Source organism: Fusarium phalaenopsidis (assembly GCF_050370095.1).
Source record: "Fusarium phalaenopsidis strain FUZ10S chromosome Unknown contig_32334, whole genome shotgun sequence".
Taxonomy (NCBI): Eukaryota; Fungi; Ascomycota; class Sordariomycetes; order Hypocreales; family Nectriaceae; genus Fusarium; species Fusarium phalaenopsidis.
The window spans coordinates 483491-503290 of NW_028145390.1; the positions used below are offsets into that span (position 1 = coordinate 483491).

A 19800-nucleotide genomic window follows, 5' to 3' on the forward strand; every position below is an offset into this window, starting at 1 on the left:
CAACTTGACAGCGGCAGCATGTAGACTCAGTGCTAGGGTGTAAAACCTTGTTGCCTCAGTAGACATCATGATGCCGATGGATATAGCAAGATACGTGTTGAAGTGAGGTAGTCCACCAGCACGTGCAGCCTGGCCTTCGAGGGCTATCACCGCCTCATATTGCTCCATCAGACGATCCTCGTCGATATACGGCAGGAACACACTCCATTTTAGGAATTGGCTGATATATGCTCTGGTAGAATGTCGGTTCAGAGAGATGAGATGATCTTCCATGACAAAAGCCGGTTCCGAGGATGATGCCCTAGAGGGATTGTGCCCATCCAAAGCCAAAGCCGCCGAGATAACTTCTGGCATGGCGAGCCTGTTAAGCACATCACCAGAGTATACTCTAGGCTCAGCCATGGCTTTGTTGGACAGAAGCCCAATGGCACTCATGGTATCCTGAACAGATGAGTCCTCCTCACTCGGGCCCTGGGCTGGTCCCGTCGTGTGGACCGAGGGCATAGAGACATCATTGGATCGATAGCTTCCCCCATCATGAGGTAGGAGAGTATGTGCTGCTCCGGGTGGACGTTGTGTGGCTCGAGCACGCCTGCTCTCTGACGCCTGAACATGGCGCTCAAGCTCGGCGATACGACTTTGCAGGCATTCAATGTACCTATCAGGCGTGAGCTACTATACTATACTCGAAGGTAAAGAAACGCGGCATCTAACCCATTGATCGTGGCATGTGTCAAACCTGCGTCCTCAGCTGTCAAGTCGACTTGCTGGGAACGCGCCACACACTCAACGCCAAGGTCCGCACACGCGGTACAAGCAGGGAGCAATCGATCACACTAAGCATGTTTAGTAAGCGTATAATACTACCATGGGTCTAAATAATAATAGGATACCTTTTGCTTGCGTTTCCAGCAGCGCTCGCAGGCCAGATTCCGCTTGGTCGGCGTCGGACGTGACGAATCCGGGCTTCTGCTTGTCGTCGTGGATTCATTCATGACGCCGAAGGTATCGAGCCGACCAGTTGCCATATCCGCCTATAGGAGCAACATGTGAGATAACAGATACCACGGACCGAGTCCGAAGACGTGCGTTCAGTCGGCAGATGAGAATGGGGATGGGTCCAGGTTAGACAGGTTGAGGATATGGGGAAGACTGGAGTGTTTATCGGAGAGTGTCCGGAGGTCACGTGTAGGGTAACATGGGTGCCACCTAACCACAAGAAGAAACCTCACCTCCAAGTCATTGATGTTGTCGTTGAGTTCAATCGAAGTACAATTTCAGTCAATCCTTTAAATTCCACTAGTCATAAGATACCTCTAACATAGTTCCCTCATTCACTCCTGCGTAATATCTGAACCATTCCTTGACTCAGTTTGTCGCCACCCCGTTTGTAACTAAAGCAGTAGAACCATTTGTTAAACCATTCGTCAAGCCGTTACTTGAACCATTGGCGGTACCGTTTGCTTCTCCATCGACTGCGCCATTCGAAACCACCTTAGCAATAGAGGCATTCAGAGCAGCCATCTCTGACCCTCTCTTGGAAGCAGCACCCAGCAGTAGGGGAGCATCAGTCGCCGCCATGACCCATCGAGCTCCCATCTTGCAGAACTTCTCGACAAGATCAAGACGAGCATGAAGACCACCAACTCCAACCCACTTGCCATGCTTGTTGCAGGCGGCAATGGTCCGCTCATAAGCCTCTGTGACACGGGGGTTTTCATAGTCCCCCGGAATGCCCATCTCGGCCGTCAGATCGTTGGTTCCGATCAGTAGAGAGTCCACGCCCTCGAGAGCGGCGATCTCGTCCACGAGCTCAAGTGCTTCCAGAGTCTCGATCATGGGAATTACAAGAGTCGCGGCGTTTGTAACGGGGTTGGAGATTTTGGCGGGGATGGAACGGAACTGATGGTGAGGGAGCCCATTCGTCGAGGACCTGTGACCCAGAGGCTGGAACTTGGCAGCATCAACCACGTCCTTGGCGTCCTGCACGGAGCGGATGTGTGGCACAATAACCCCCAGGGCGCCGCCGTCCAGGATCCTCGACACGAAGAAGGGATCCTTGCTCGGCGCTCGCACGATGGGGGAGATGCCGGCGTACAGCCCGGCAATGCAGAGCTGGCTGGTCGTCTCAAGGTCGAAGGAGGAATGCTCCATGTCAATCAGGATACCGTCGTATCCAGCCGTCTTGGCCATGCCTGCGATCTCAACAGACTTGACAAGCCTGACGCTCATGGCGTAGGCGACTTCATTGCGGAGAAGCTTCTCTCGCATTGAGTGGGGGATTGAAGTGGCCATGGTGCTTGGAATTTGAGTCAAGAAAAAGGGTCAAGGGGTAATTCTGCTATAGAGATGCAAGCGGAAGAGTCTTCTTTTCTGTGATGATATCCGAGATGGCTTTGGAGTGGTTTCTTTGATATAGTATCACAGAGGAGTCAGAAGCTCTCTAACAACGGACAAGAGCCGGGAGTTCGAGTCGCTACTTTAAAACTAGTAAGCCTCGGATATCCATTTCAGCAGTCCCTTCATAGCTCGCGAAGCCAGACAACAAGCCGATCCTACAAGCCGAGGGGATTCGGTGCGGGGCCGCCGGTGATCGTCGTGTCTCGTCGGACATGGCCCGTCCGATAATCGGAGATGCCCCGGAAGACCACTATCCGTCCCAGTTGAGAGTCAGGGAACCGTTTAGAGGCTGTAATGGCTGCACCGGTGCTCCGGGGTGTGGAAAAGCATGCTCACGGGACTGCATTCCCAATATATAAAAATGCAACTCACCAGGTCTCCAGTCTCGCATACCATCCTCTTCATCCACCAAGTCATCCCTTCACCAAGCCTTATCCGCCATGGCACCCGGCCTTGTATCAGATTCCCGCTCCGATAGCCTCCCAGCTGGAAAACCTACCCTTTACCTGCTGGACAACTTCCACCCCCAAGTCCTTGCCTACTGCCAGGAGAACTTCAACGCCATCACAGTCGACCATCCGCTGCATGGTCAGTGGAGGGAGAATGCCCACTATCTTCTTGTCAGATCCTCCAGATTAACGGCCAAGGATATTGAGTCGTGCCCAAACCTGGTCGCCATTGGCAAACAAGGTGTCGGCATCGACAAGATTGACGCCGAGGCCTGCGCAGCCCGCGGCATCAAGATCTTCAACACTCCTGGCGTCAACGCTCGAGCGGTGGCGGAGCTAGTCCTCACATTGGCGACCGCATCCGCACGCCAGGTCGGTTCCATAGTTGCCAAACAATCTTTGGGCATTCTCGTACCCAAGGAGAAGTGCTCTGGTGTGATCCTCCACCGCAAGACCATCGGCATCCTAGGCATGGGCAACATTGGAAAGTGTGTCGCCAACATCTTCAGGGGCGCCTTTGAGGCCGATGTCATCGCCTATGACCCGTTCCTCCCCGCCAATGCCTGGGCGGACATCACCCACAAGCGAGCCCAATCAGTAGAGGAAGTGTTGGAGGCGTCCGACGTTATCACAGTCCACATACCTCTCACCTCGCAGACAAGAGATCTCATCGGCTACACCGAGATGCGAAAGATGAAGAGGACCGCCATAGTCATAAACGCGGCGCGAGGAGGCATCGTCAACGAGGCCGACTTGAGACGGGCCTTGGCCGAAGGCCTCATCTGGGCTGCCGGTCTGGACTGCCATGAGCAGGAACCACCCAGTCATGAAAAGTATAGCTCGCTGTGGGATCTGGGGGTTGTGAGCACCCCTCATATCGGAGCTGCTACCGCAGAGACTCAGATGCAGACAGGAATGGCGTCTGCTACCTACCTGTTGGAGTTTGCTTTGAGCAGGGCAACGTCATGAGTTGGCAACGGTAGAGAGATTGTTGTTATGTAGAGGGCACTGTACTAGGCAGTATATCCAAGGAGTTCTAATCCAACATTCCGTAAATTTTGTGTGGCACAGTCACGTCTCGCTCGCTTAAGTCATTTGCTCTTCACAACACCAGGTGTCTCGGCGCGACAAACATCCTCACAGAAGAAGCATCAAGTATCTGAGTACAAAAACTCTGCTTACGATGTATAAAAGAGGTTGATGGTTGTATTGCGTCTGATGCCATCTTTGAAAAGTGTCTTAATTGTCGATAATAAACAAATACCTCTAAAACTCAAAACCCTCCCAAATCCCAGCGTTGGTAGGATCCCCGTACACGTATTCTCCCAGCGCAGACTCCATGTTCCACAAAGAATCGTAATTGAGAAGGGCCCAGTTCATCAAGTCTACCGTGGCGGATCCGTCTTGGTAGCTTGCACCGTCAGGCTGTGTTCCACCTGTGACCTGGTCCATTGCATCTGCGAGCTGTACCCTGCCATTTGACGTCTGGTTGAAGCCCTGGGACTGAGACGGCAAGAATGCCACATTGCCTAGATTCGCTGACATCGATCCTGGCTCTGCTGTTGATAGAGAGTTCGTAAGGTCCCCGATCGTGAGTGACCCGTCAGCCGCGCTACCAACAGTAGTCATGTCCATGTTGGGTCGAAGCTTTCTCGAGATATCACACCGAAGAGCCTCGAAAACAGCGACATAATTATGTGCATCTGGCAGTTGTCTCGCCATACTGACCAAGGTTTCTTCACACCTGATCAAGCCCTCATAGGACGCTCGCAGATCATCTCCGTCAATGCTTTTCGGCACAGAGATACAATACATGACCGACAGTCCTGCCGTGAAGAGCATGTGAAAGTAGCTGCGGGGGTGCGTTATGAGGTCTCTCATCTGGCAGAGGATGCAGTATCGCTCTATCGCCTGGAGTGCAGATTTCAGGAACAAGGCCAGGATCTGCTTCGACGGCGAGCCGTTCACCTTTGGTACGAGATCAATCGCTCGTCGTACGACCGAAAACCGCTCTCTGGCGTGCAGCAGGTCATACCACTCTTGAGTCTCGTAGAGGCAAGATGGGTCTTGGATCATTGGTGTATTTTTCCGCCAGTTCTCGAGCTCTTGAAGGAGCTTGTTCAGGACCACATGGACGTGTCCTGCCATCAAGTGCCGGGGAGAAGACTCTCCATGCTCCCGCTTGAGTCGCGAGAACTCTGTCTGGATGTGCGAAGATATCTGCCTGAGTCGCACCGAGACAAAGAAGACGGTCATTTCGCTTGGCGCCGCAGGGTTCTGGGTGCGGTAGAACGAATCCAAATCTCTCAAGTCTGGGCTTGCAGCCTCAATCTCTTCGTCGGTTGCTTCGATGGGGAATTTGGCCTCTATATCGCGGTCATCGATCAAGAATGGCCTATCCAAAATTGTCGAGCTATGTCTGTCAATCTGGTAGAACTGCCAGAAAACCCGTCGCCTTCGTTGCTGTTCCAAGAGGTCAAAGTGGTCTCCCGCATCGGTATGGAGCCCAAGTTCAATGCAGAGACGTCCGCAAAGCCGAACAACGTCCCAGATGGAGGTTCCTGGACAGATATTAGAAATTTCAAAGCCTACAGTCTATATTATGAGGTCGTTACTTGCCTATCGGATGGTAAATGCCAAACCTGCACACGAGCAGCAAATCCTGTACAGAGTCAACGCCTCTTGTCAAGAGCTCTGATCCCAGATGCTGCAACGCTGCATGATAGTATCCTTCAGGGTGCTGATGATGAAGGCCGTTTCTATATGGCAGTACCGATGCAATAGCACAAATCATGAATGCCCGAAACAGGTCCGAGTCAATGGCATCCCGTGTTCCGTTGGGGGCGGTGAATAGACGATGATACAGTGCCCAGACCTCTCGGCGAAGCAGGAACGGGTTCTGAATATGTGACCAGCCTAAGCTGTTTCAAGGTCGTAAGTTAGTAAATCGTGTCTTCCTGTCTAGTGTGCCAGGTTTACTTGCTAGTTGTCAAAGAGCTGCCGTGCTTCCACAGCAGAGGGCAAAGAGCACGGAGCGATCGCGGCTTCTGCAGCCCCCGGAACGTCTGCCAATGTTCGAAGCAGATTGGCGTGAGATTTCCTCCAATTTGCATCTGCAAGGAGGTGTGTGACGAAGCTGCAAAGGCATGTCAGGAGTTATAAGAAAAGGGCGATGGTTTCAGTGCCACCAACCCAAGACCTGCTCCCCCTCGTGCAACTGGCGAAGAACCAGCCATCGACCTAACAGTCTGTGTCTCTTCGGGGCTGAGAATTTGCACAGTATCAACAGAATCTGATTCCAAGTCACGCAACTTGAGAACAAGGGATTTCTCCCTCTTCTCTAACTCATCAATGAGCCTATAATACCGACGATTAGTCGCATCTCTTTGCAAGAGAACGCAGTCAAGCGTCTTACGCCCTTGAGACCTTTGCATCGCCCGAGCTGATTACACACTCGGTGCCATTTCGAGCGCACGAAGAACATTTGGGTCTAGAATTATCACACTACATATTATTAGCATCGGAAAAGTGTGGCCAGGGCACCAACAACACGCCTTTGTCTTTTTCTGGGCGCAGCTTTGACAAGCCGGAAGTCTTGGCGGTCGAGGCAAAGCCGCCTGGTTCAAAACTTGTTGCATGTGATTCAGCACGGATATTGGCATGTATCCCGTCGATGGTTGAGGCTGTTGTGGATGGGTTGAGAATAAGCCACGCCGTCTACGGAGGCGGGGAACCTGGATGAAGCTTTGCCGCCAGTGGGGATCACGTGTACAGGTCTTGAGGCTCTGGATACCTACCTAGGGACCAGAGTAAGACAGGCAGTAACAATTCGATTTTTTTGTGTACATACCTGATAGAATAAACCCAATAGTACCCCAAATGTATGGTATAGCGCTCTTTTCTGTATATGGGAGGAAAAGACTCGAGGGACTTTTGTTTCGCTTGAGCTGCCTTCCTTTGTGTGGCACCGAGGTTCTTTGGAACCCAACATGATGCCCGTTCCTCTGGCCTAGATGGGCTGATGTTGGCTGTTCCTAATGTGCTTGACGGGCTTGCCTATTATGTTCTTTTTCATATTTGAAGCCCGGCCCTTGATGAGATAACTGCGCCAGTAGATAGTTCCTTTACCATTCGCCTCGCAGCTTTTTTTAATGGCGATGCTGCCACCCGTAATCGACAGTGCCCCGATCTCAGGCCAGAACGAAAATCACCGCTCCCTGATTTACATACCTAGGGCACGAGCTAATTACTATCGTCATGTTGCTAGTATTAATGGAATCTTCGTTAGGCACAATAGCAAAGAACACAATGATAACACATGACAGCATTAAAACTCAGTACTATAAAACATCGTAATTACTGTCATCATCTCACCCACGGAAGCTTCAGCCTGACCCCTCAGATCTCTTGGTTTTGATCCGATCCGTCTCAACGTCAACCTTCTCATTCATGTGCAAGTAGCGCTGTCTCACCTTGAATGTACCTCCTGATTCTAGCAACGAGCCCGCCCTTTGTCATTCAGCCGAGATTACAACCCTTCGCGAATTGGGACTCGAGGCTCATATTGCCTCCGAGGCTTCCACCGCTGATGCCATGGTGGTAAGAAACATCAGTGGGTATCCCCCTTCGATTCTTTGTGAGCTTAGTGCCAACCCCCTTTACAAGGAGGTTGGCACACTACCTACATTAATAGTATCAAGCTAGCTGCCTTTCTTTATACAGCTCAGGCCCTTTGAAGCTTAAAATGACTTGAAGCAATGTCTATTCTTTGTCCTGGATGTGCTATTTTTAATTTCTCTTGGTCTACCTACTCCCGTTTGTGCAAGGCTTGTCGTGTTCCCCCTCGTGCCCCCAAGTCTCCTTGCATCAACCTTGTTCCTCACACCCTCCGCTGATCAATTTCAAGCGATGAATGGAATCCGATGGATGAGGAGCTGAACGGTCTTTCGATGAACTTGCTAATTTGATGAACTTTCCTTGACTAGGTGTGGGAGGTGCTTGGACCATTGGCACTCTTTGCTGGAGTACCCGTAATGTGCGGCCATAACAAGTAGCTTAATGTAACAGAAGGAAACATGTATATATATGGGTTGGTCTATCTGCTCGAGACCTCACCTTCACAACACTCAAAAATCTTCTTCTGAGTCTCACCAAATATCCCAACAATCTGGTACCTATCCAACACTCATCACCTCACCTTTCTCTACACCAACATCCATGTCATCGTCCCAAAACCCTCTCAAGCCTCACTTCAGTCTTACTTTCGAACTCTTATTTAACGGATACGGCTGGTTGTGCTATGATAGAGGCCGTGATAAGGACAAGGGTTGCTACTTCCGGACGATGGGCCCTCTCAACATCGAAATCACCAACCCCGTCCCATGGAAACCCGACTTATCATATGCCGAGCTCTACTGCCCGGACTTTGACTTTGCCGATGTAGCAGCCGGGCTGCCCGAGGTTGAGGCCATCATCGATGCGCTTCATCACAGGAGTGGTGATATCAGTGCGCAAGAGTTTTACCATGCAGGAGTCAACGTCTACGTTAAAGGCGGTATTGAAAACAGCGCAGCGAATACTCTACTCGGTAAAAAGATTGCCACCCTGGTCTTTCTCCTGGAAGAATCGCTACTCCTCAAGCTGGTGGCTCCAAGTCGATGGCCTCGGCAATTCAAGCCCGTGAGCAAAGAGTCAAGGGCGGCCCGGTGCCCGGCGCCCCAATGCGACGTTGTCAGCTTCGAGTACGCCTCCCATGTGCCCAGGACGGCAGCCATGGAGCCAGCAGCCAAGAACAACAGAGATCCAGAGCTCATGTACCGCAAGTTAGCTATGGTTTGGTCAGCCCCCTCATTGCAAGAGCTTGAACATATCCTAGCCACAAGATGTGATTCAGATTGTAACTTCTTTTTGGTGGTACATAAAGAGCCAGTCAACATGTGTACTACCCCGCGGCGTGTCGAAGGCAAGCCAGAACCAAAGCGCGTCTGGTTTCGCTTCCGATATCTTCAGATGACGTTTGATCATGCATTGCTCCGCAATTGGGTCGAAATCATTGCCCGCATCATCGAACTGGCTCTGGCTGGTCCCGACGAGTATAAGAGATGCCTCGAAGCCATCTTCAGGATCCAACATGAGACTGGCCGAGGCGGTGTGGCCTGGGAGCAGCTAATGAAGCACGTCCTCAATCTAGAACACCGTATCCCGGACTGGCGGGACCAGCTTGCCAGATACGAGCGAGGAGAGGTCATCGCGGGCCTGTCCGAAGATGGGCTGCTGGCGAGGCGGATGGGTCCTTTTTACAGTCAACCATCCTCGTTTTACAACAACTGTGGATATGATCCCGATCCCTTCATTTTTTAGTTTTTGCACGCATATATATGTCTGCGTATTTACATTGTTCCCTAATAGACCCCAAGTTCCTTTGACCCTCAATGCCCCGCGCCCTCGTAGAAAGTATGCAGTCTTGATATCCATTCGTAGCCTGCATCAACGACAAACCAGAACAAGGCTACCGACCTTCTTCATTCTCTCCCGGCACGAACCCATCATCTTGTCGGACCCCCCATTCCGAGAGGCCCGAACCCTCGTTCTCCCATACAGTCTTCTTCTCCTCCACCACCCGCTCCCCCTCGGCTTCGAGATAGCTTGCAACGCGGGCAAAATTCATGCGCCTAGCAACGTCGATGAGACTCTCGCCGTCCGCAGATTCAAATTCAAGGCGATCACCATGTCTGACAAGAGCCTCGGCCATCCGGTAGGCCTCCTCCTCAGTCTTTGCACCACGGAGGCCGAGAAACAGGGGCGTCTCATTGCTGTTGTTGGTGGTATTGGCTTCGGCGCCTGCCTCCAGGAGCGCTTCAACAGGGGCCGAGTTGCCATGCTTAGCGGCCAGGTGCAGAGGCGTATAGCCACTCTGATCTTGCAGGTCGGCGAGGCCTCGAGCAGACACGTCATCCATTCTCTCGGTGAGAATGGAAATCAGGGCCGTGCTAGCATCTCTGTCGGCCACGTAATGGAGTGCGGTTCTCCCTTGCAAATCTACCGCATCCAGCTTCGCGCCGGCGTTAACGAGCTCTTGAATAACCTCCCATCTCCTCTCGGAGCATGCTAGGACGAGAGGTGTACGGCCACTCTTGTCCTTGATCTCTCCGTCGGCAGACATTCTGTACAGGTCGCGAATGAGGCGCTCATTCCTGGCCATTACAGCTATGTGCAAGGGCGCCCAGCCATAGTAGTCCTGGGCGTTAATGTTTGCCTTGAGCTTCTCCACAGCCTGGGTGTGTCCCCCAGCTGCAGCCCAGTGCACCGGCATGCGGCCGTCAAAGTCTTTCAGGCTCGAGAGAGCGGCATTGAGCGGGTTGTCTCTAGGACTGTTCCCGTTCCTTTCTTTTTTTCGTTCTCGTTCTCGGGCCTCCTCCTCCTCCTCCTCCTTCTCCAAGAGCTTTTCCACGACCTAATCGCGACCCTTCCCAGCCGCCAGGTGCATCGGAGACGCCCCATTGTTGGCTTGGCTCTTCAAGTCAGCACCCATTTTGATTAGCATCTCCAGAATTTCCCAGCACCCCGACAAGCAGGCATGATGCGCTGCTGTAAGCCCGCCAAAGTCCTTAAGACCCATGTTCGCTTGCCGACCGAGGAGATATTTGGCAAGGTCGAAATTTCCCCTCGCCGCCGCCCAATGCAGCGGCGTCCAGTTTGTGACGTCCTGAACATTCACAAGACATTGACAAAGGCACGCTGCTCGGGAGGCACGATGCGGCCAATCATGCCTCGAAGCATTGCTCTCCTGTGTAGAGGTGTGGTCAGATGTGCCGGCAACCTTTCTCTTGGGGTCTTGCAGAACTTAAAGTCCATCTCTCGACCTTGGCGCGTATACAGCTCTGTCAGGCGGCCCAGGAAATCAGGCCCCAGTTGAGCTGCGGTGCTCTCTATTCGGCCCCGGAGATACCTGAGCCAGACCTGCAGCTGGTCGGGGTCTAGTCCATGGCCCTGGCCAACCCTCTCGGATGCATCTTTTATACTGTGAAACAGGTCCAGCAGCCATGCGACGCCACGTTCGTGAATGCCTCTAGTTCCATTCGCGTATGTGTTGATCAGATACAATGCCTCTGCGGTAGCCTCGTTGAAATACTCGACCTTCCCTGATCTGCATCCTTTCATGATCGTCGCCGACATGGAGGTGAACCAAGGTTGTGGGAATGGCAGCTTGTCTGCCACGCTCAAAGACCATATGATCTCCAGCATAGTTGCTTGCTCCGACCTGACGCTAACTTGGGCGAAAGCCTTGGCCAGTCGGGCCAGATGACTGTTCCAAAGCGGGGTTCTCTGCTCGTCGGAGCTGCTCGTAGCATTCCGCCTCGGTTCTGTCTTGCCCAAGAGGCGGTCTTCGAGTGCCATCGCCATAGACCACATGAACGAGAATAACAGATTTGTCGCGCAATCGTCCATGCGCGAGCCAAGGTCCCCGCAAGGTCTCACCATTAAGAAAGCGGATCTGTTGATCTTCCCCCATCTTTCCGAAACTTCCCTGATCGCCTCCAGTGTCTCATAGTCTTGGGGGCCTCAAGTTTTCATGTCCTGAATCACCCGTGCCCTGTTTCTGAAGGCCTCTGGTATGTAGCGTCGGTGTCTAGTGAGGCCGGTATATTCCCATGCCCTGTTTCTGTAGTCCTGCGGTGTGCAGGGTCGGTTCTCAGTGGGGCTGATAGATTCCCACACCTGCTCGGCCGACATCTCATATGCATCGGGGTTCACGGATGTCCATAGTGATAGAACTGCGACGAGATCATCGACTTCAAGGCTCCACCTGCCTGCCTTAAATGGCAGGTCGATCCACACCAGCTGGTCGTCCCTTTATTCGCGAATACGCGCGTTGAGAAACCATCGGAACCCCTCGACTCCTTCACCTCCTGGCCCCTCAGGGAACAGGGTGCTGAGTGCCTCATCCAGGGCAGTCACGAGGTTTGCCGCCTTCTGGTATGATTTGTGAGGAATCCGTGTGAGTTTGCTCAGCCCTCACCGCGTCACTAATATACTTTGTGCTTCCGAGACTGGCAGCTGATGGCTCATTTCCCGGGTCAATGGCTTGAGAGCCCGATGCTGAGTTTCCCTACTCATGGCGATAACCCAAGGGGCTATCACAGGGTCTCCCGTGGTGATTCCGGCCATCACCATCAGCCTTTTGGCCAGCCAGTCCAGCTCAAAACCAGCTCGAGGCTTCGCTGTTGTGAAGGAACTGGTGAAACCCGGGCGTGCGATGCATCGTATGACAGTCATGACGCAGATAGCAGTTAGCTGTGCCAGCGATGCCACCGAGTTCATACCCCTGAGACCGACGAACTGTATGATAGTCCCGGAAAGGCCAAGCAGGACACCGACAACTGTTTTGAATGACAGAACGGCACTACTTGCCCTGTTTCGACGAGACCGTGAAAGGATAGAGCAAGTCTTGCTGGGGCTCAAAATAAACGGCTCGAACACTTGGTCGTTGACCGTCTGCCTATGCTGGACCCAGTAGACACCCATCTCGAACTTGTCATCCGCTCGATAGAAGGCCTCTATGGTACTCTTCTCGGCCACGTGGGCACAGACAAATACGCCAAATGCCACACACACGGTGTCAACGATCGCAGCCCGAAGCGCATAGCCGGGTATGGGCTTGCCGTTCTTGAGCTGGAACTTTGGGTGCTTATCCACGTAGACAAAGATTCCCACAACGGCTATCTGTACGAGAGCCCCCAAAAAGGCAGCCATCCCGATCCTAGTTTGTTTGTAGGTATCTTGTAGATTTAGCGCGATATTAGGTGCTTCGGGCTCGATGTCATGGATGACAATCAACGTGGGCTGGGTGTCGGGTTCTTGTGGTACTCGGCGGCGACTGGAAACATTGCCTAACTCCGGGCTAACGTCGTCCTTCGAACTGTTGGGGCAAACTATGGGGCTTCAGTACAAGAAGAATGAATGCCGGGCGCGAAAACAATACATACAAGTTCGGCGAAACCTTTCCCGAATCCACTCAAGTTTCCTTCGCCTGGCAACGAATATCTCATCTACGAGATCGGGACCTAGGATATTTGTCAGTCACCTTCATCTCATTCATCCTGTGGTTGCAGAGCCCAGCACCTTCGGTCTCGGTGAGGAACCCATCCCGGAGAGCCCGGTCGAGCGTCTTGAACTTGACTCTGAGATTCTCGATCCCGGCCCCGCTGCCGTGGAGCCCCTTTCTGAAGAGACAGATGTACTGCCCAATGGACCCTGACCCAAGGCACCGCACGATGTGCTTGCCGTTAAACAACTCGCAAACTTCTTCGGAGGCGGAGGACATTAGCTCCAGCTCAGGTACTGCCGTATTCTCTCTTGCGCGGCCCACGACCGCCTTGAGACAATCCGCAAAGCCCACGGCCTGTGCAATAAATTGCATGGTAATCCTTTCTCCGAAGAGTGCGAGCAAGCTTAGAATCGCTTAGCGGACAAGACCTATACTAGAATGTCATCCAAGACTCACGGTGCGAGATCTGTGCTCAAGTTGTTGACGAAATCTTCGAGATCATCGCCATGGGCAAAGCCCACCAGCATGGTCAGGATGATAAAAACGTTCGTCATGAGGTTGTTCATCTCGATCGAGTATTGAAGGGGTCAGTTGAGCGTGGGTTGAATTAGTGATTTTTCAAGGTAAAAAAATTCGTTTCTGACAGTGTGTCTAACACAACAAAAACTCTCTGGATTTCACAGATTTGGGGAACAAGGACGAGATATCGGCTTCACCATCATTCCTCAAGCTGCTACGCCATTCTGGCAGATGGGTGATTGCCGGGGTGGGCGAATACGTACCCCCATTCTCGCGCAGCATCACCAACATGGAGTCTTTGATACCAGTCAGGACCAGGTTGAGCTGAAGCTGAAGCTGAAGCTGCCAATAAGCCATGTTTGGCTAGTATTAGTAGGGGAACTGATATATGATACATAAAGAAACAACAGAAAGGATTACACTGGTCAAATTCTGTTCCACGGTTCCTCCTGAGCCCAGGGGTCCGTACAGAGTCAGGTAAGCAATGAGAGAGACTAAATCGCTTGTCTATCAAACCGATGGCGCTTCTCAAGAAGTCTTCTCCCACAATAGCCAAGAATGTATTTCTTGATAAATGCCGGCACCAAAAGCCAATGCCGAAAAACACCAAACTCTAGAAAGAGACTGCATCAAAAAGTAATCACGGCTCCAGGAGATTATTGAACAGGCAGTCTGGCAGCTTCCCGTACTCTGTAATATCAGCACGGGACGAAGCTCAATAATCTCAACCCAGACAGGGATGTGAAGTAACAGTGGCAGCAAACAGTCGGCCAAGCATGACATGCCCTCCACCTCTCCTCAGCCCTGTCCCCCTGACACATGGCCAGGATGCCCCGGAACATGCTGCCACGCCGACCCCACGTGTCTATGCCCTACATTCATCGCAGCCAGCCTACTTCTGCCTGTTCTTCAACTGAAGCGGGCTTGGGGCAGGTGGCTAATGGAACCTTCGACATGACTTCTACGCTCAGTTTCATTGCTTCTCTCTCCTCCTTTTCGTTCTAGTCCCAGCCTCCATCCCACATGACCCCTTCTTTCCTCAGGAACCCATCCTGCGGGGACCAGGCTGAACCAGGCTGCCTTGCAGTCACCGTATTCTTTGTGCAGGTGGCGGGCTGCCAGGTCCAAAATTGGTTCCAGATTCTTTCAACAAGCATGGAACCAAACTTGTCAGTTCTCAACAAAAATCATGAGTGGTGAGCCCGCCCCGTACTCTTTTCTCTTTGTAGTGTCCCGGCGTTTGCGCAGCTGTAGGGGCGACGTGAACCACGGACCACCCCAAATGCCGTTTCTGAGCTCGTCCAGAGGCCTCAAGCCACGCAAAAGAAGCAGGGAATTCTGGGCCCTGATTTGCCAAGATGGCCTGGTGACCCATGGGCAATGACGAGCATCCGAAAGCAATTCCGGCAGTGTTGCATCACGCATATTCAACTGTCTGCAACGTGCTTGGCATGATGCAGGCCATCTACCAGGCTCTTGGGTTCACTAGACCTGCAACACGGGACGGAGCCCTGGGCCAATCCCATTCATAATCGGAGGTTGGTGGCTTGACTGATGGTCTTGGGTGCTGTAACAGGGGCCAATGGGCTTCACATCGCCAGGGAAATCAAAGGGCAAACTACCAACGTTCCGGGGTCCCCAGCACTCAGTTCCAATGTCTGATACGGTGCCCCGGGTACTCTCAGTGGGCCAGCTGGCGATCTACGGAACGGATGGCCGGCTGCTCTGAAGGGGTCTCTGGGCCATCCATCAGCGCCAGCGCCAGTCTCGGAGACTAATCTTAGAAACAACGATGGCACTTCTATTGTTGCCTTCCGCCGGGCTTGGCAGGCAAGCTTATGGTGTGGACCGCCTGGTTGCTTTTTCTACCGCCTGCAGAGTCCGTGCGTTGGCGGCGTCCACCTCTGCGTAATTCCATCAGCGATACTTCTATCAACACCAAGCCTTGCCCAGGCAAAAGGCACTCAAAGTACTGTGTTTCAAAGATGTGGTTATATCGGCAGCGTCATCAATTTGAACAGCGGAATCTGTTTGCCCACCCAACAGCTGAGGGGCCTCCTGTGTAACACCAAGGTGAGCTGTCAAACACACATTCTTCTTGCCGCCCCATCAGTGCACAAAGACCTCGTGCACCAAGGGGCCATAAACCAATCAAAGCTCTCTACCGGCGATCCATCACCCTCACCCACGTACGCCTCAGGAGGAAGTAGCCCGATCATAATGTCTAAACAACAAGACCTCTCACCCCACACACTAACTGATAAAAAAGTAACACTGGGGCGAGGTACAGCCTGGAGATCCTTGTACACTGACGGGATAGCAATCATCCCTAAAGGTGGCAAGGAGCTCCGACCTGGTCACTACAGGGGACAGAGGGGTCAAGTCAAGCGTATCCATTGATCAGAGGGACACTTGCATTATTACCAAGTCTTGCTTAGGAAGCAAGTACTCATAGCATAGCATCTTAACAAATGAGACCATCCTGACCATATGATTCAGTTATCCCAATAACACTGGGCGAGACGGCCTGGGGGGCCCTTGTGTACTGATGGGATAGCAATTATCCCATGTGACTGACTTGTGCCGCCCCCTGTCGTGACCGGTCCGGACGTTTCTGACAGCTCATGGGATAGTGGAGCGAGGTCTGGAGCGCGCGGCTGTCTGTCAACTTGCAGTGTCGGGCTGCCGTTCGTAGTGGTGTATGATTCACGCCCATCACTGGTCCAACCCGCTGGCCAAGGGTGAAGGGGATGCAGGAGACGGTCTTGACAACATTGTCACCAGAATCCTTCTCCCGTCTTTTTCCCACTGCTGGTCTACGTATGAAACAGCGTCAATATCAAGCAAACGTCAATTTATGCAATGCGACTACAGTAATGATGACACGGGAGTTGGCTTGACGCCTGCCCAATAAGATCCTTGTCAATGCCGTCCACCACAAGCCTCAATCGCGTCCCGCTCACTAGTGTTATTGCCGTAAAGCGTAAGAGAAGATCACGTGAGTGTGATGAGCTTCTGTGTTCACGTTCCCGACGTGGGATGAAGCTCCGAGACTGCATGTCCCATGGATCCCATCAATGCTCCAAGCCGGTCCGCCAGAGGGGATAGGCCAATCAAAGCCTGTGTGATGCAATCATAGGACCTTACCATAGAACCACCTACAGTTGGCAGAAGAAGCATTAGAGGTCTAACACTGGGGCAGGGTACAGTTTCCAAGGTTCTTGAGCAGTGAGTACCTACGTAATGCGGAGACACTGCCACTCCATCAACCACCAGCAACGCACTCAGGTCCTCCAACCCAGCAACGCATCATCCATCTCAAGATCCGATCCTTCATCGGCCAATCATTTCCTTCGTAATGGTCATGAATATCCACGACACCCATCGGCTTGGCCTCATCCGGAAGACTCTCACGCCTTGTTTGCCAATGCTTCATCGCGTCATAGATCGACGATGACCAATGAGACGCGGTTTCCCCGAACCGGGATGGCATCGCCCATCGCGATGTCCATGACAGGATGAAGGCCATCTCGATCCCTTAAAAGAGGCCAATGTCTTTTCATAGGGAAGCTCAGGAAGACTCGGGATTTACAACAAACAACGCATTCTGCTACATACCATCATCATGGCGCCAGCAGCAACAGATATGTCCTTCGCCGCCCACGCGGCAAACCAATTCTCTTCCTACGAAAAGGACCGCCAGATGCCCTCCACCGAGGCCATCTACACCACCAGCAACGGTGTCCCCATGCCCCATCCCTACGAGGCCCAGCGCTGCGGCGAGAACGGACCCCTCCTGCTCCAGGACTTTCACCTCATCGACCTCCTCTCGCACTTTGACCGCGAGCGCATTCCCGAGCGCGTCGTCCACGCCAAGGGAAGCGGCGCTCACGGCTTCTTTGAGTGTACAGATCCTATCCCCGATCTGTGCCTTGCGGATCTGTTCTCGGAGAAGGGAAAGAAGTGTCCTGTCACGGCGCGCTTCTCCACGGTCGGCGGCGAATCGGGCTCTCATGATCTAGCAAGAGATCCCCGTGGATTCTCGGTCAAGTTCAGAACCGACGAGGGTAACTGGGACGCCGTCTTCAACAACACACCCGTCTTCTTCCTGCGCGACCCAGCCAAGTTCCCTCACTTCATCCACACGCAGAAGCGCGATGTGTCAACCCACCTCACGCATGCCGACGACTCCTTCATGTTCTGGGACTACCTCTCGCAGAACCCCGAGTCGATCCACCAGGTCATGATCCTCATGGGCGACCGCGGCATCCCGGACGGTTACCGCTTCATGCACGGCTACTCTGGCCACACGCTCAAGCTCGTCAACAAGGACGGCGACTGGGTCTACTGCCAGATCCACATGAAGTCGATGCAGGGCGTCAAGTTTATTACCCAGGAGGAGTCGACAAAGTACTCTCCCGACTACTCCCAGAAGGACCTCTACGAAGCCATCCAGCGAGGCGACTACCCCAAGTGGTCCGTCGAGATTCAGACCATGACCCCCAAGGAGGCCGAGGAGTTGTGGGAGAAGCAAAAGATCAACGTCTTTGATCTCACCCACATCTGGCCGCAGAAGCAGTTCCCCCGCCGCAAGGTTGGCGAGTTCACGCTCAACGAGAACGCTGTCAACTACTTTGCCGAGATTGAGCAGGTCGCCTTTAACCCTTCGCACATGCCTCCAGGTATCGAGCCGTCTGCGGACCCCGTCCTACAGTCTCGTCTCTTTTCCTATCCTGATACACACCGTCACCGTATTGGTGTCAACTATCAGCAGCTGCCAGTCAACGCCCCTCGAACCACCTTCAGGCAGGGCAACTTCCAGCGCGACGGTCAAATGGCCTTCTTCAACCAAGGCGCCCGCCCCAACTACCTCTCCTCGATCGACCCCATCCAGTTCCGCCAACGAACCGTGGACATGGACAAGACACACGGCCACTTCACCGGCGAAGCCATCACCTTCCTGAGTGAGATCCGCCCAGAAGACTTCAATGCGCCACGCGCCCTGTGGCAGCGTGTGTTCGACGAGCCCGCCAGGGAGCGTTTCATCAGCAACGTGACGGGTAAGATGGCCCTCTGCAAGCAGCAGGAGCCTCTCAAGAGGCAGATCGCCATCTTCCGTGAGGTCGATCCCGACATTGCGGAGCGGCTGGAGAAGTCGACGGGCATCAAGGGATACGACGGCATTGCCAATATGCGCTTCAACGGAACGCACAACGGTATGGCCAAGGACGACAAGAACAGACTCGCAAATGGCATCATCTCCAACAAGGGCCGGAGTGTTTGTGATAACAACGGAGGTCCAAAGAAGGGTATGCACAAGGGCATGGCCAACAACGGTGTCAACGGTAAGTAAGAAGATAAATAGCTTTACACCAAATTAAATTGACAACTTATTCTTCAACGATTGCTCTCCTACTTTGAACGATAGTGCATAGTTCAACACCAAGCTCCTAACATCTCTGACCCACCCCGATCCGTGTGGGGCCGCCCCGGCTCTGTCCCTCCCCGATATCTACCCCTTGACCTCATCCTTGACCTCATTCCTCCCCGGAGCCTGCCACCTCGAGCTCGGTGGCGCACACGTCTCGGCGCACTTGACGCACGCCAGGTCCGTCTTGCGGTAGCTCCCCTTGATGATGCGTTTGGAGTCGAAGGCGTACCGCGGGCAGTGCATCGTCGGGCTCGCGTTGCGCCCAAACAGCCTCCGCTGGTAGTCGCATGCCGAACCAAGGTCGTCGACGGCGTAGAACAGGTCGATGTAGTGGAAGGCCTCGCCGCCGATCATGACTCGTCCGCGAGACATTTGAGGGCACTCGGGGCCTTTGGCGCAGGAGCAGACCATGCGCTGGAACGAGTAGGTACACATGTTCGCTAGCTTTTTTGAGGAATGTCGATCTAGGTTTCGTGTATAGAAAATATTTGGTAGATGAGAGTTGAACGGTGATGGAGACAAGGTTGCTTGATCCCCCTTTATCTAGGTCGAGCTCTGTGTCAAAAAGGCACTGAATCACAGACTCAGTCGTCGCGTCCTCGTAACAATATCCTCCCTCGCACACAAACCCCGTCTGACACCCATGGTATATAAACGTTTCCTTTTTCCCCAAAGTGCCGTTCGTTACACTCCGCCCCCTCGGGTCTTGGGACCCTAAAGCGGCAGCCCGCCCAGTGTGTTTGCCTTGGTCTGTCCTAGCGTGCACCATGCGGCGAGCCGCTCGTCTGCCACTGTGAGGTACCAGCACGGGGGGGACGCGGGTTCCCACCCAGTGTAAGTGACCGAGCCCGAGCGAGGGCAGGGAAAAGGGCAAACATGGTCTCGGGTTTGGGAGGTAACGAGACGAGACGGGTCAGTATCGCGAGGGTTGGCAAACACCAGGTTGGAACGGT

At 53.2% G+C, this 19800-nt stretch overlaps 8 protein-coding genes across 8 annotated transcripts; 3 read left to right on the plus strand and 5 right to left on the minus strand.

The window, feature by feature from the left end:
• Window positions 1-1368: 1368 nt before the first annotated feature.
• On the minus strand, window positions 1369-2295 carry LRP88_14269 (Pyruvate/Phosphoenolpyruvate kinase-like domain-containing protein; the record flags this gene model as incomplete). Its single annotated transcript, XM_083250619.1, has 1 exon — window positions 1369-2295. The coding sequence occupies one exon, from the start codon at window positions 2293-2295 to the stop codon at window positions 1369-1371; it is 927 nt and encodes a 308-aa protein (XP_083093684.1).
• Window positions 2296-2840: 545 nt separating this feature from the next.
• On the plus strand, window positions 2841-3818 carry LRP88_14270 (D-isomer specific 2-hydroxyacid dehydrogenase; the record flags this gene model as incomplete). The annotated part of the gene is made up of 1 exon (XM_083250620.1): window positions 2841-3818. The coding sequence occupies one exon, from the start codon at window positions 2841-2843 to the stop codon at window positions 3816-3818; it is 978 nt and encodes a 325-aa protein (XP_083093685.1).
• A 297-nt stretch (window positions 3819-4115) lies between these two features.
• On the minus strand, window positions 4116-5252 carry LRP88_14271 (transcription factor domain-containing protein; the record flags this gene model as incomplete). Its single annotated transcript, XM_083250621.1, has 1 exon — window positions 4116-5252. The coding sequence occupies one exon, from the start codon at window positions 5250-5252 to the stop codon at window positions 4116-4118; it is 1137 nt and encodes a 378-aa protein (XP_083093686.1).
• Window positions 5253-8066: 2814 nt separating this feature from the next.
• On the plus strand, window positions 8067-9209 carry LRP88_14272 (uncharacterized protein; the record flags this gene model as incomplete). Its single annotated transcript, XM_083250622.1, has 1 exon — window positions 8067-9209. The coding sequence occupies one exon, from the start codon at window positions 8067-8069 to the stop codon at window positions 9207-9209; it is 1143 nt and encodes a 380-aa protein (XP_083093687.1).
• Window positions 9210-9357: 148 nt separating this feature from the next.
• On the minus strand, window positions 9358-10161 carry LRP88_14273 (ankyrin repeat domain-containing protein; the record flags this gene model as incomplete). The annotated part of the gene is made up of 1 exon (XM_083250623.1): window positions 9358-10161. One exon carries the CDS (start codon window positions 10159-10161, stop codon window positions 9358-9360), a length of 804 nt encoding a protein of 267 aa, XP_083093688.1.
• A 1703-nt stretch (window positions 10162-11864) lies between these two features.
• On the minus strand, window positions 11865-13463 carry LRP88_14274 (uncharacterized protein; the record flags this gene model as incomplete). Its single annotated transcript, XM_083250624.1, has 4 exons — window positions 11865-12781; window positions 12836-12913; window positions 12972-13300; window positions 13354-13463. The coding sequence occupies 4 exons, from the start codon at window positions 13461-13463 to the stop codon at window positions 11865-11867; spliced, it is 1434 nt and encodes a 477-aa protein (XP_083093689.1).
• Window positions 13464-17041: 3578 nt separating this feature from the next.
• Window positions 17042-18769, plus strand: LRP88_14275 (catalase; the record flags this gene model as incomplete). Its single annotated transcript, XM_083250625.1, has 1 exon — window positions 17042-18769. One exon carries the CDS (start codon window positions 17042-17044, stop codon window positions 18767-18769), a length of 1728 nt encoding a protein of 575 aa, XP_083093690.1.
• Window positions 18770-18928: 159 nt separating this feature from the next.
• On the minus strand, window positions 18929-19282 carry LRP88_14276 (uncharacterized protein; the record flags this gene model as incomplete). The annotated part of the gene is made up of 1 exon (XM_083250626.1): window positions 18929-19282. The coding sequence occupies one exon, from the start codon at window positions 19280-19282 to the stop codon at window positions 18929-18931; it is 354 nt and encodes a 117-aa protein (XP_083093691.1).
• Window positions 19283-19800: the final 518 nt, after the last annotated feature.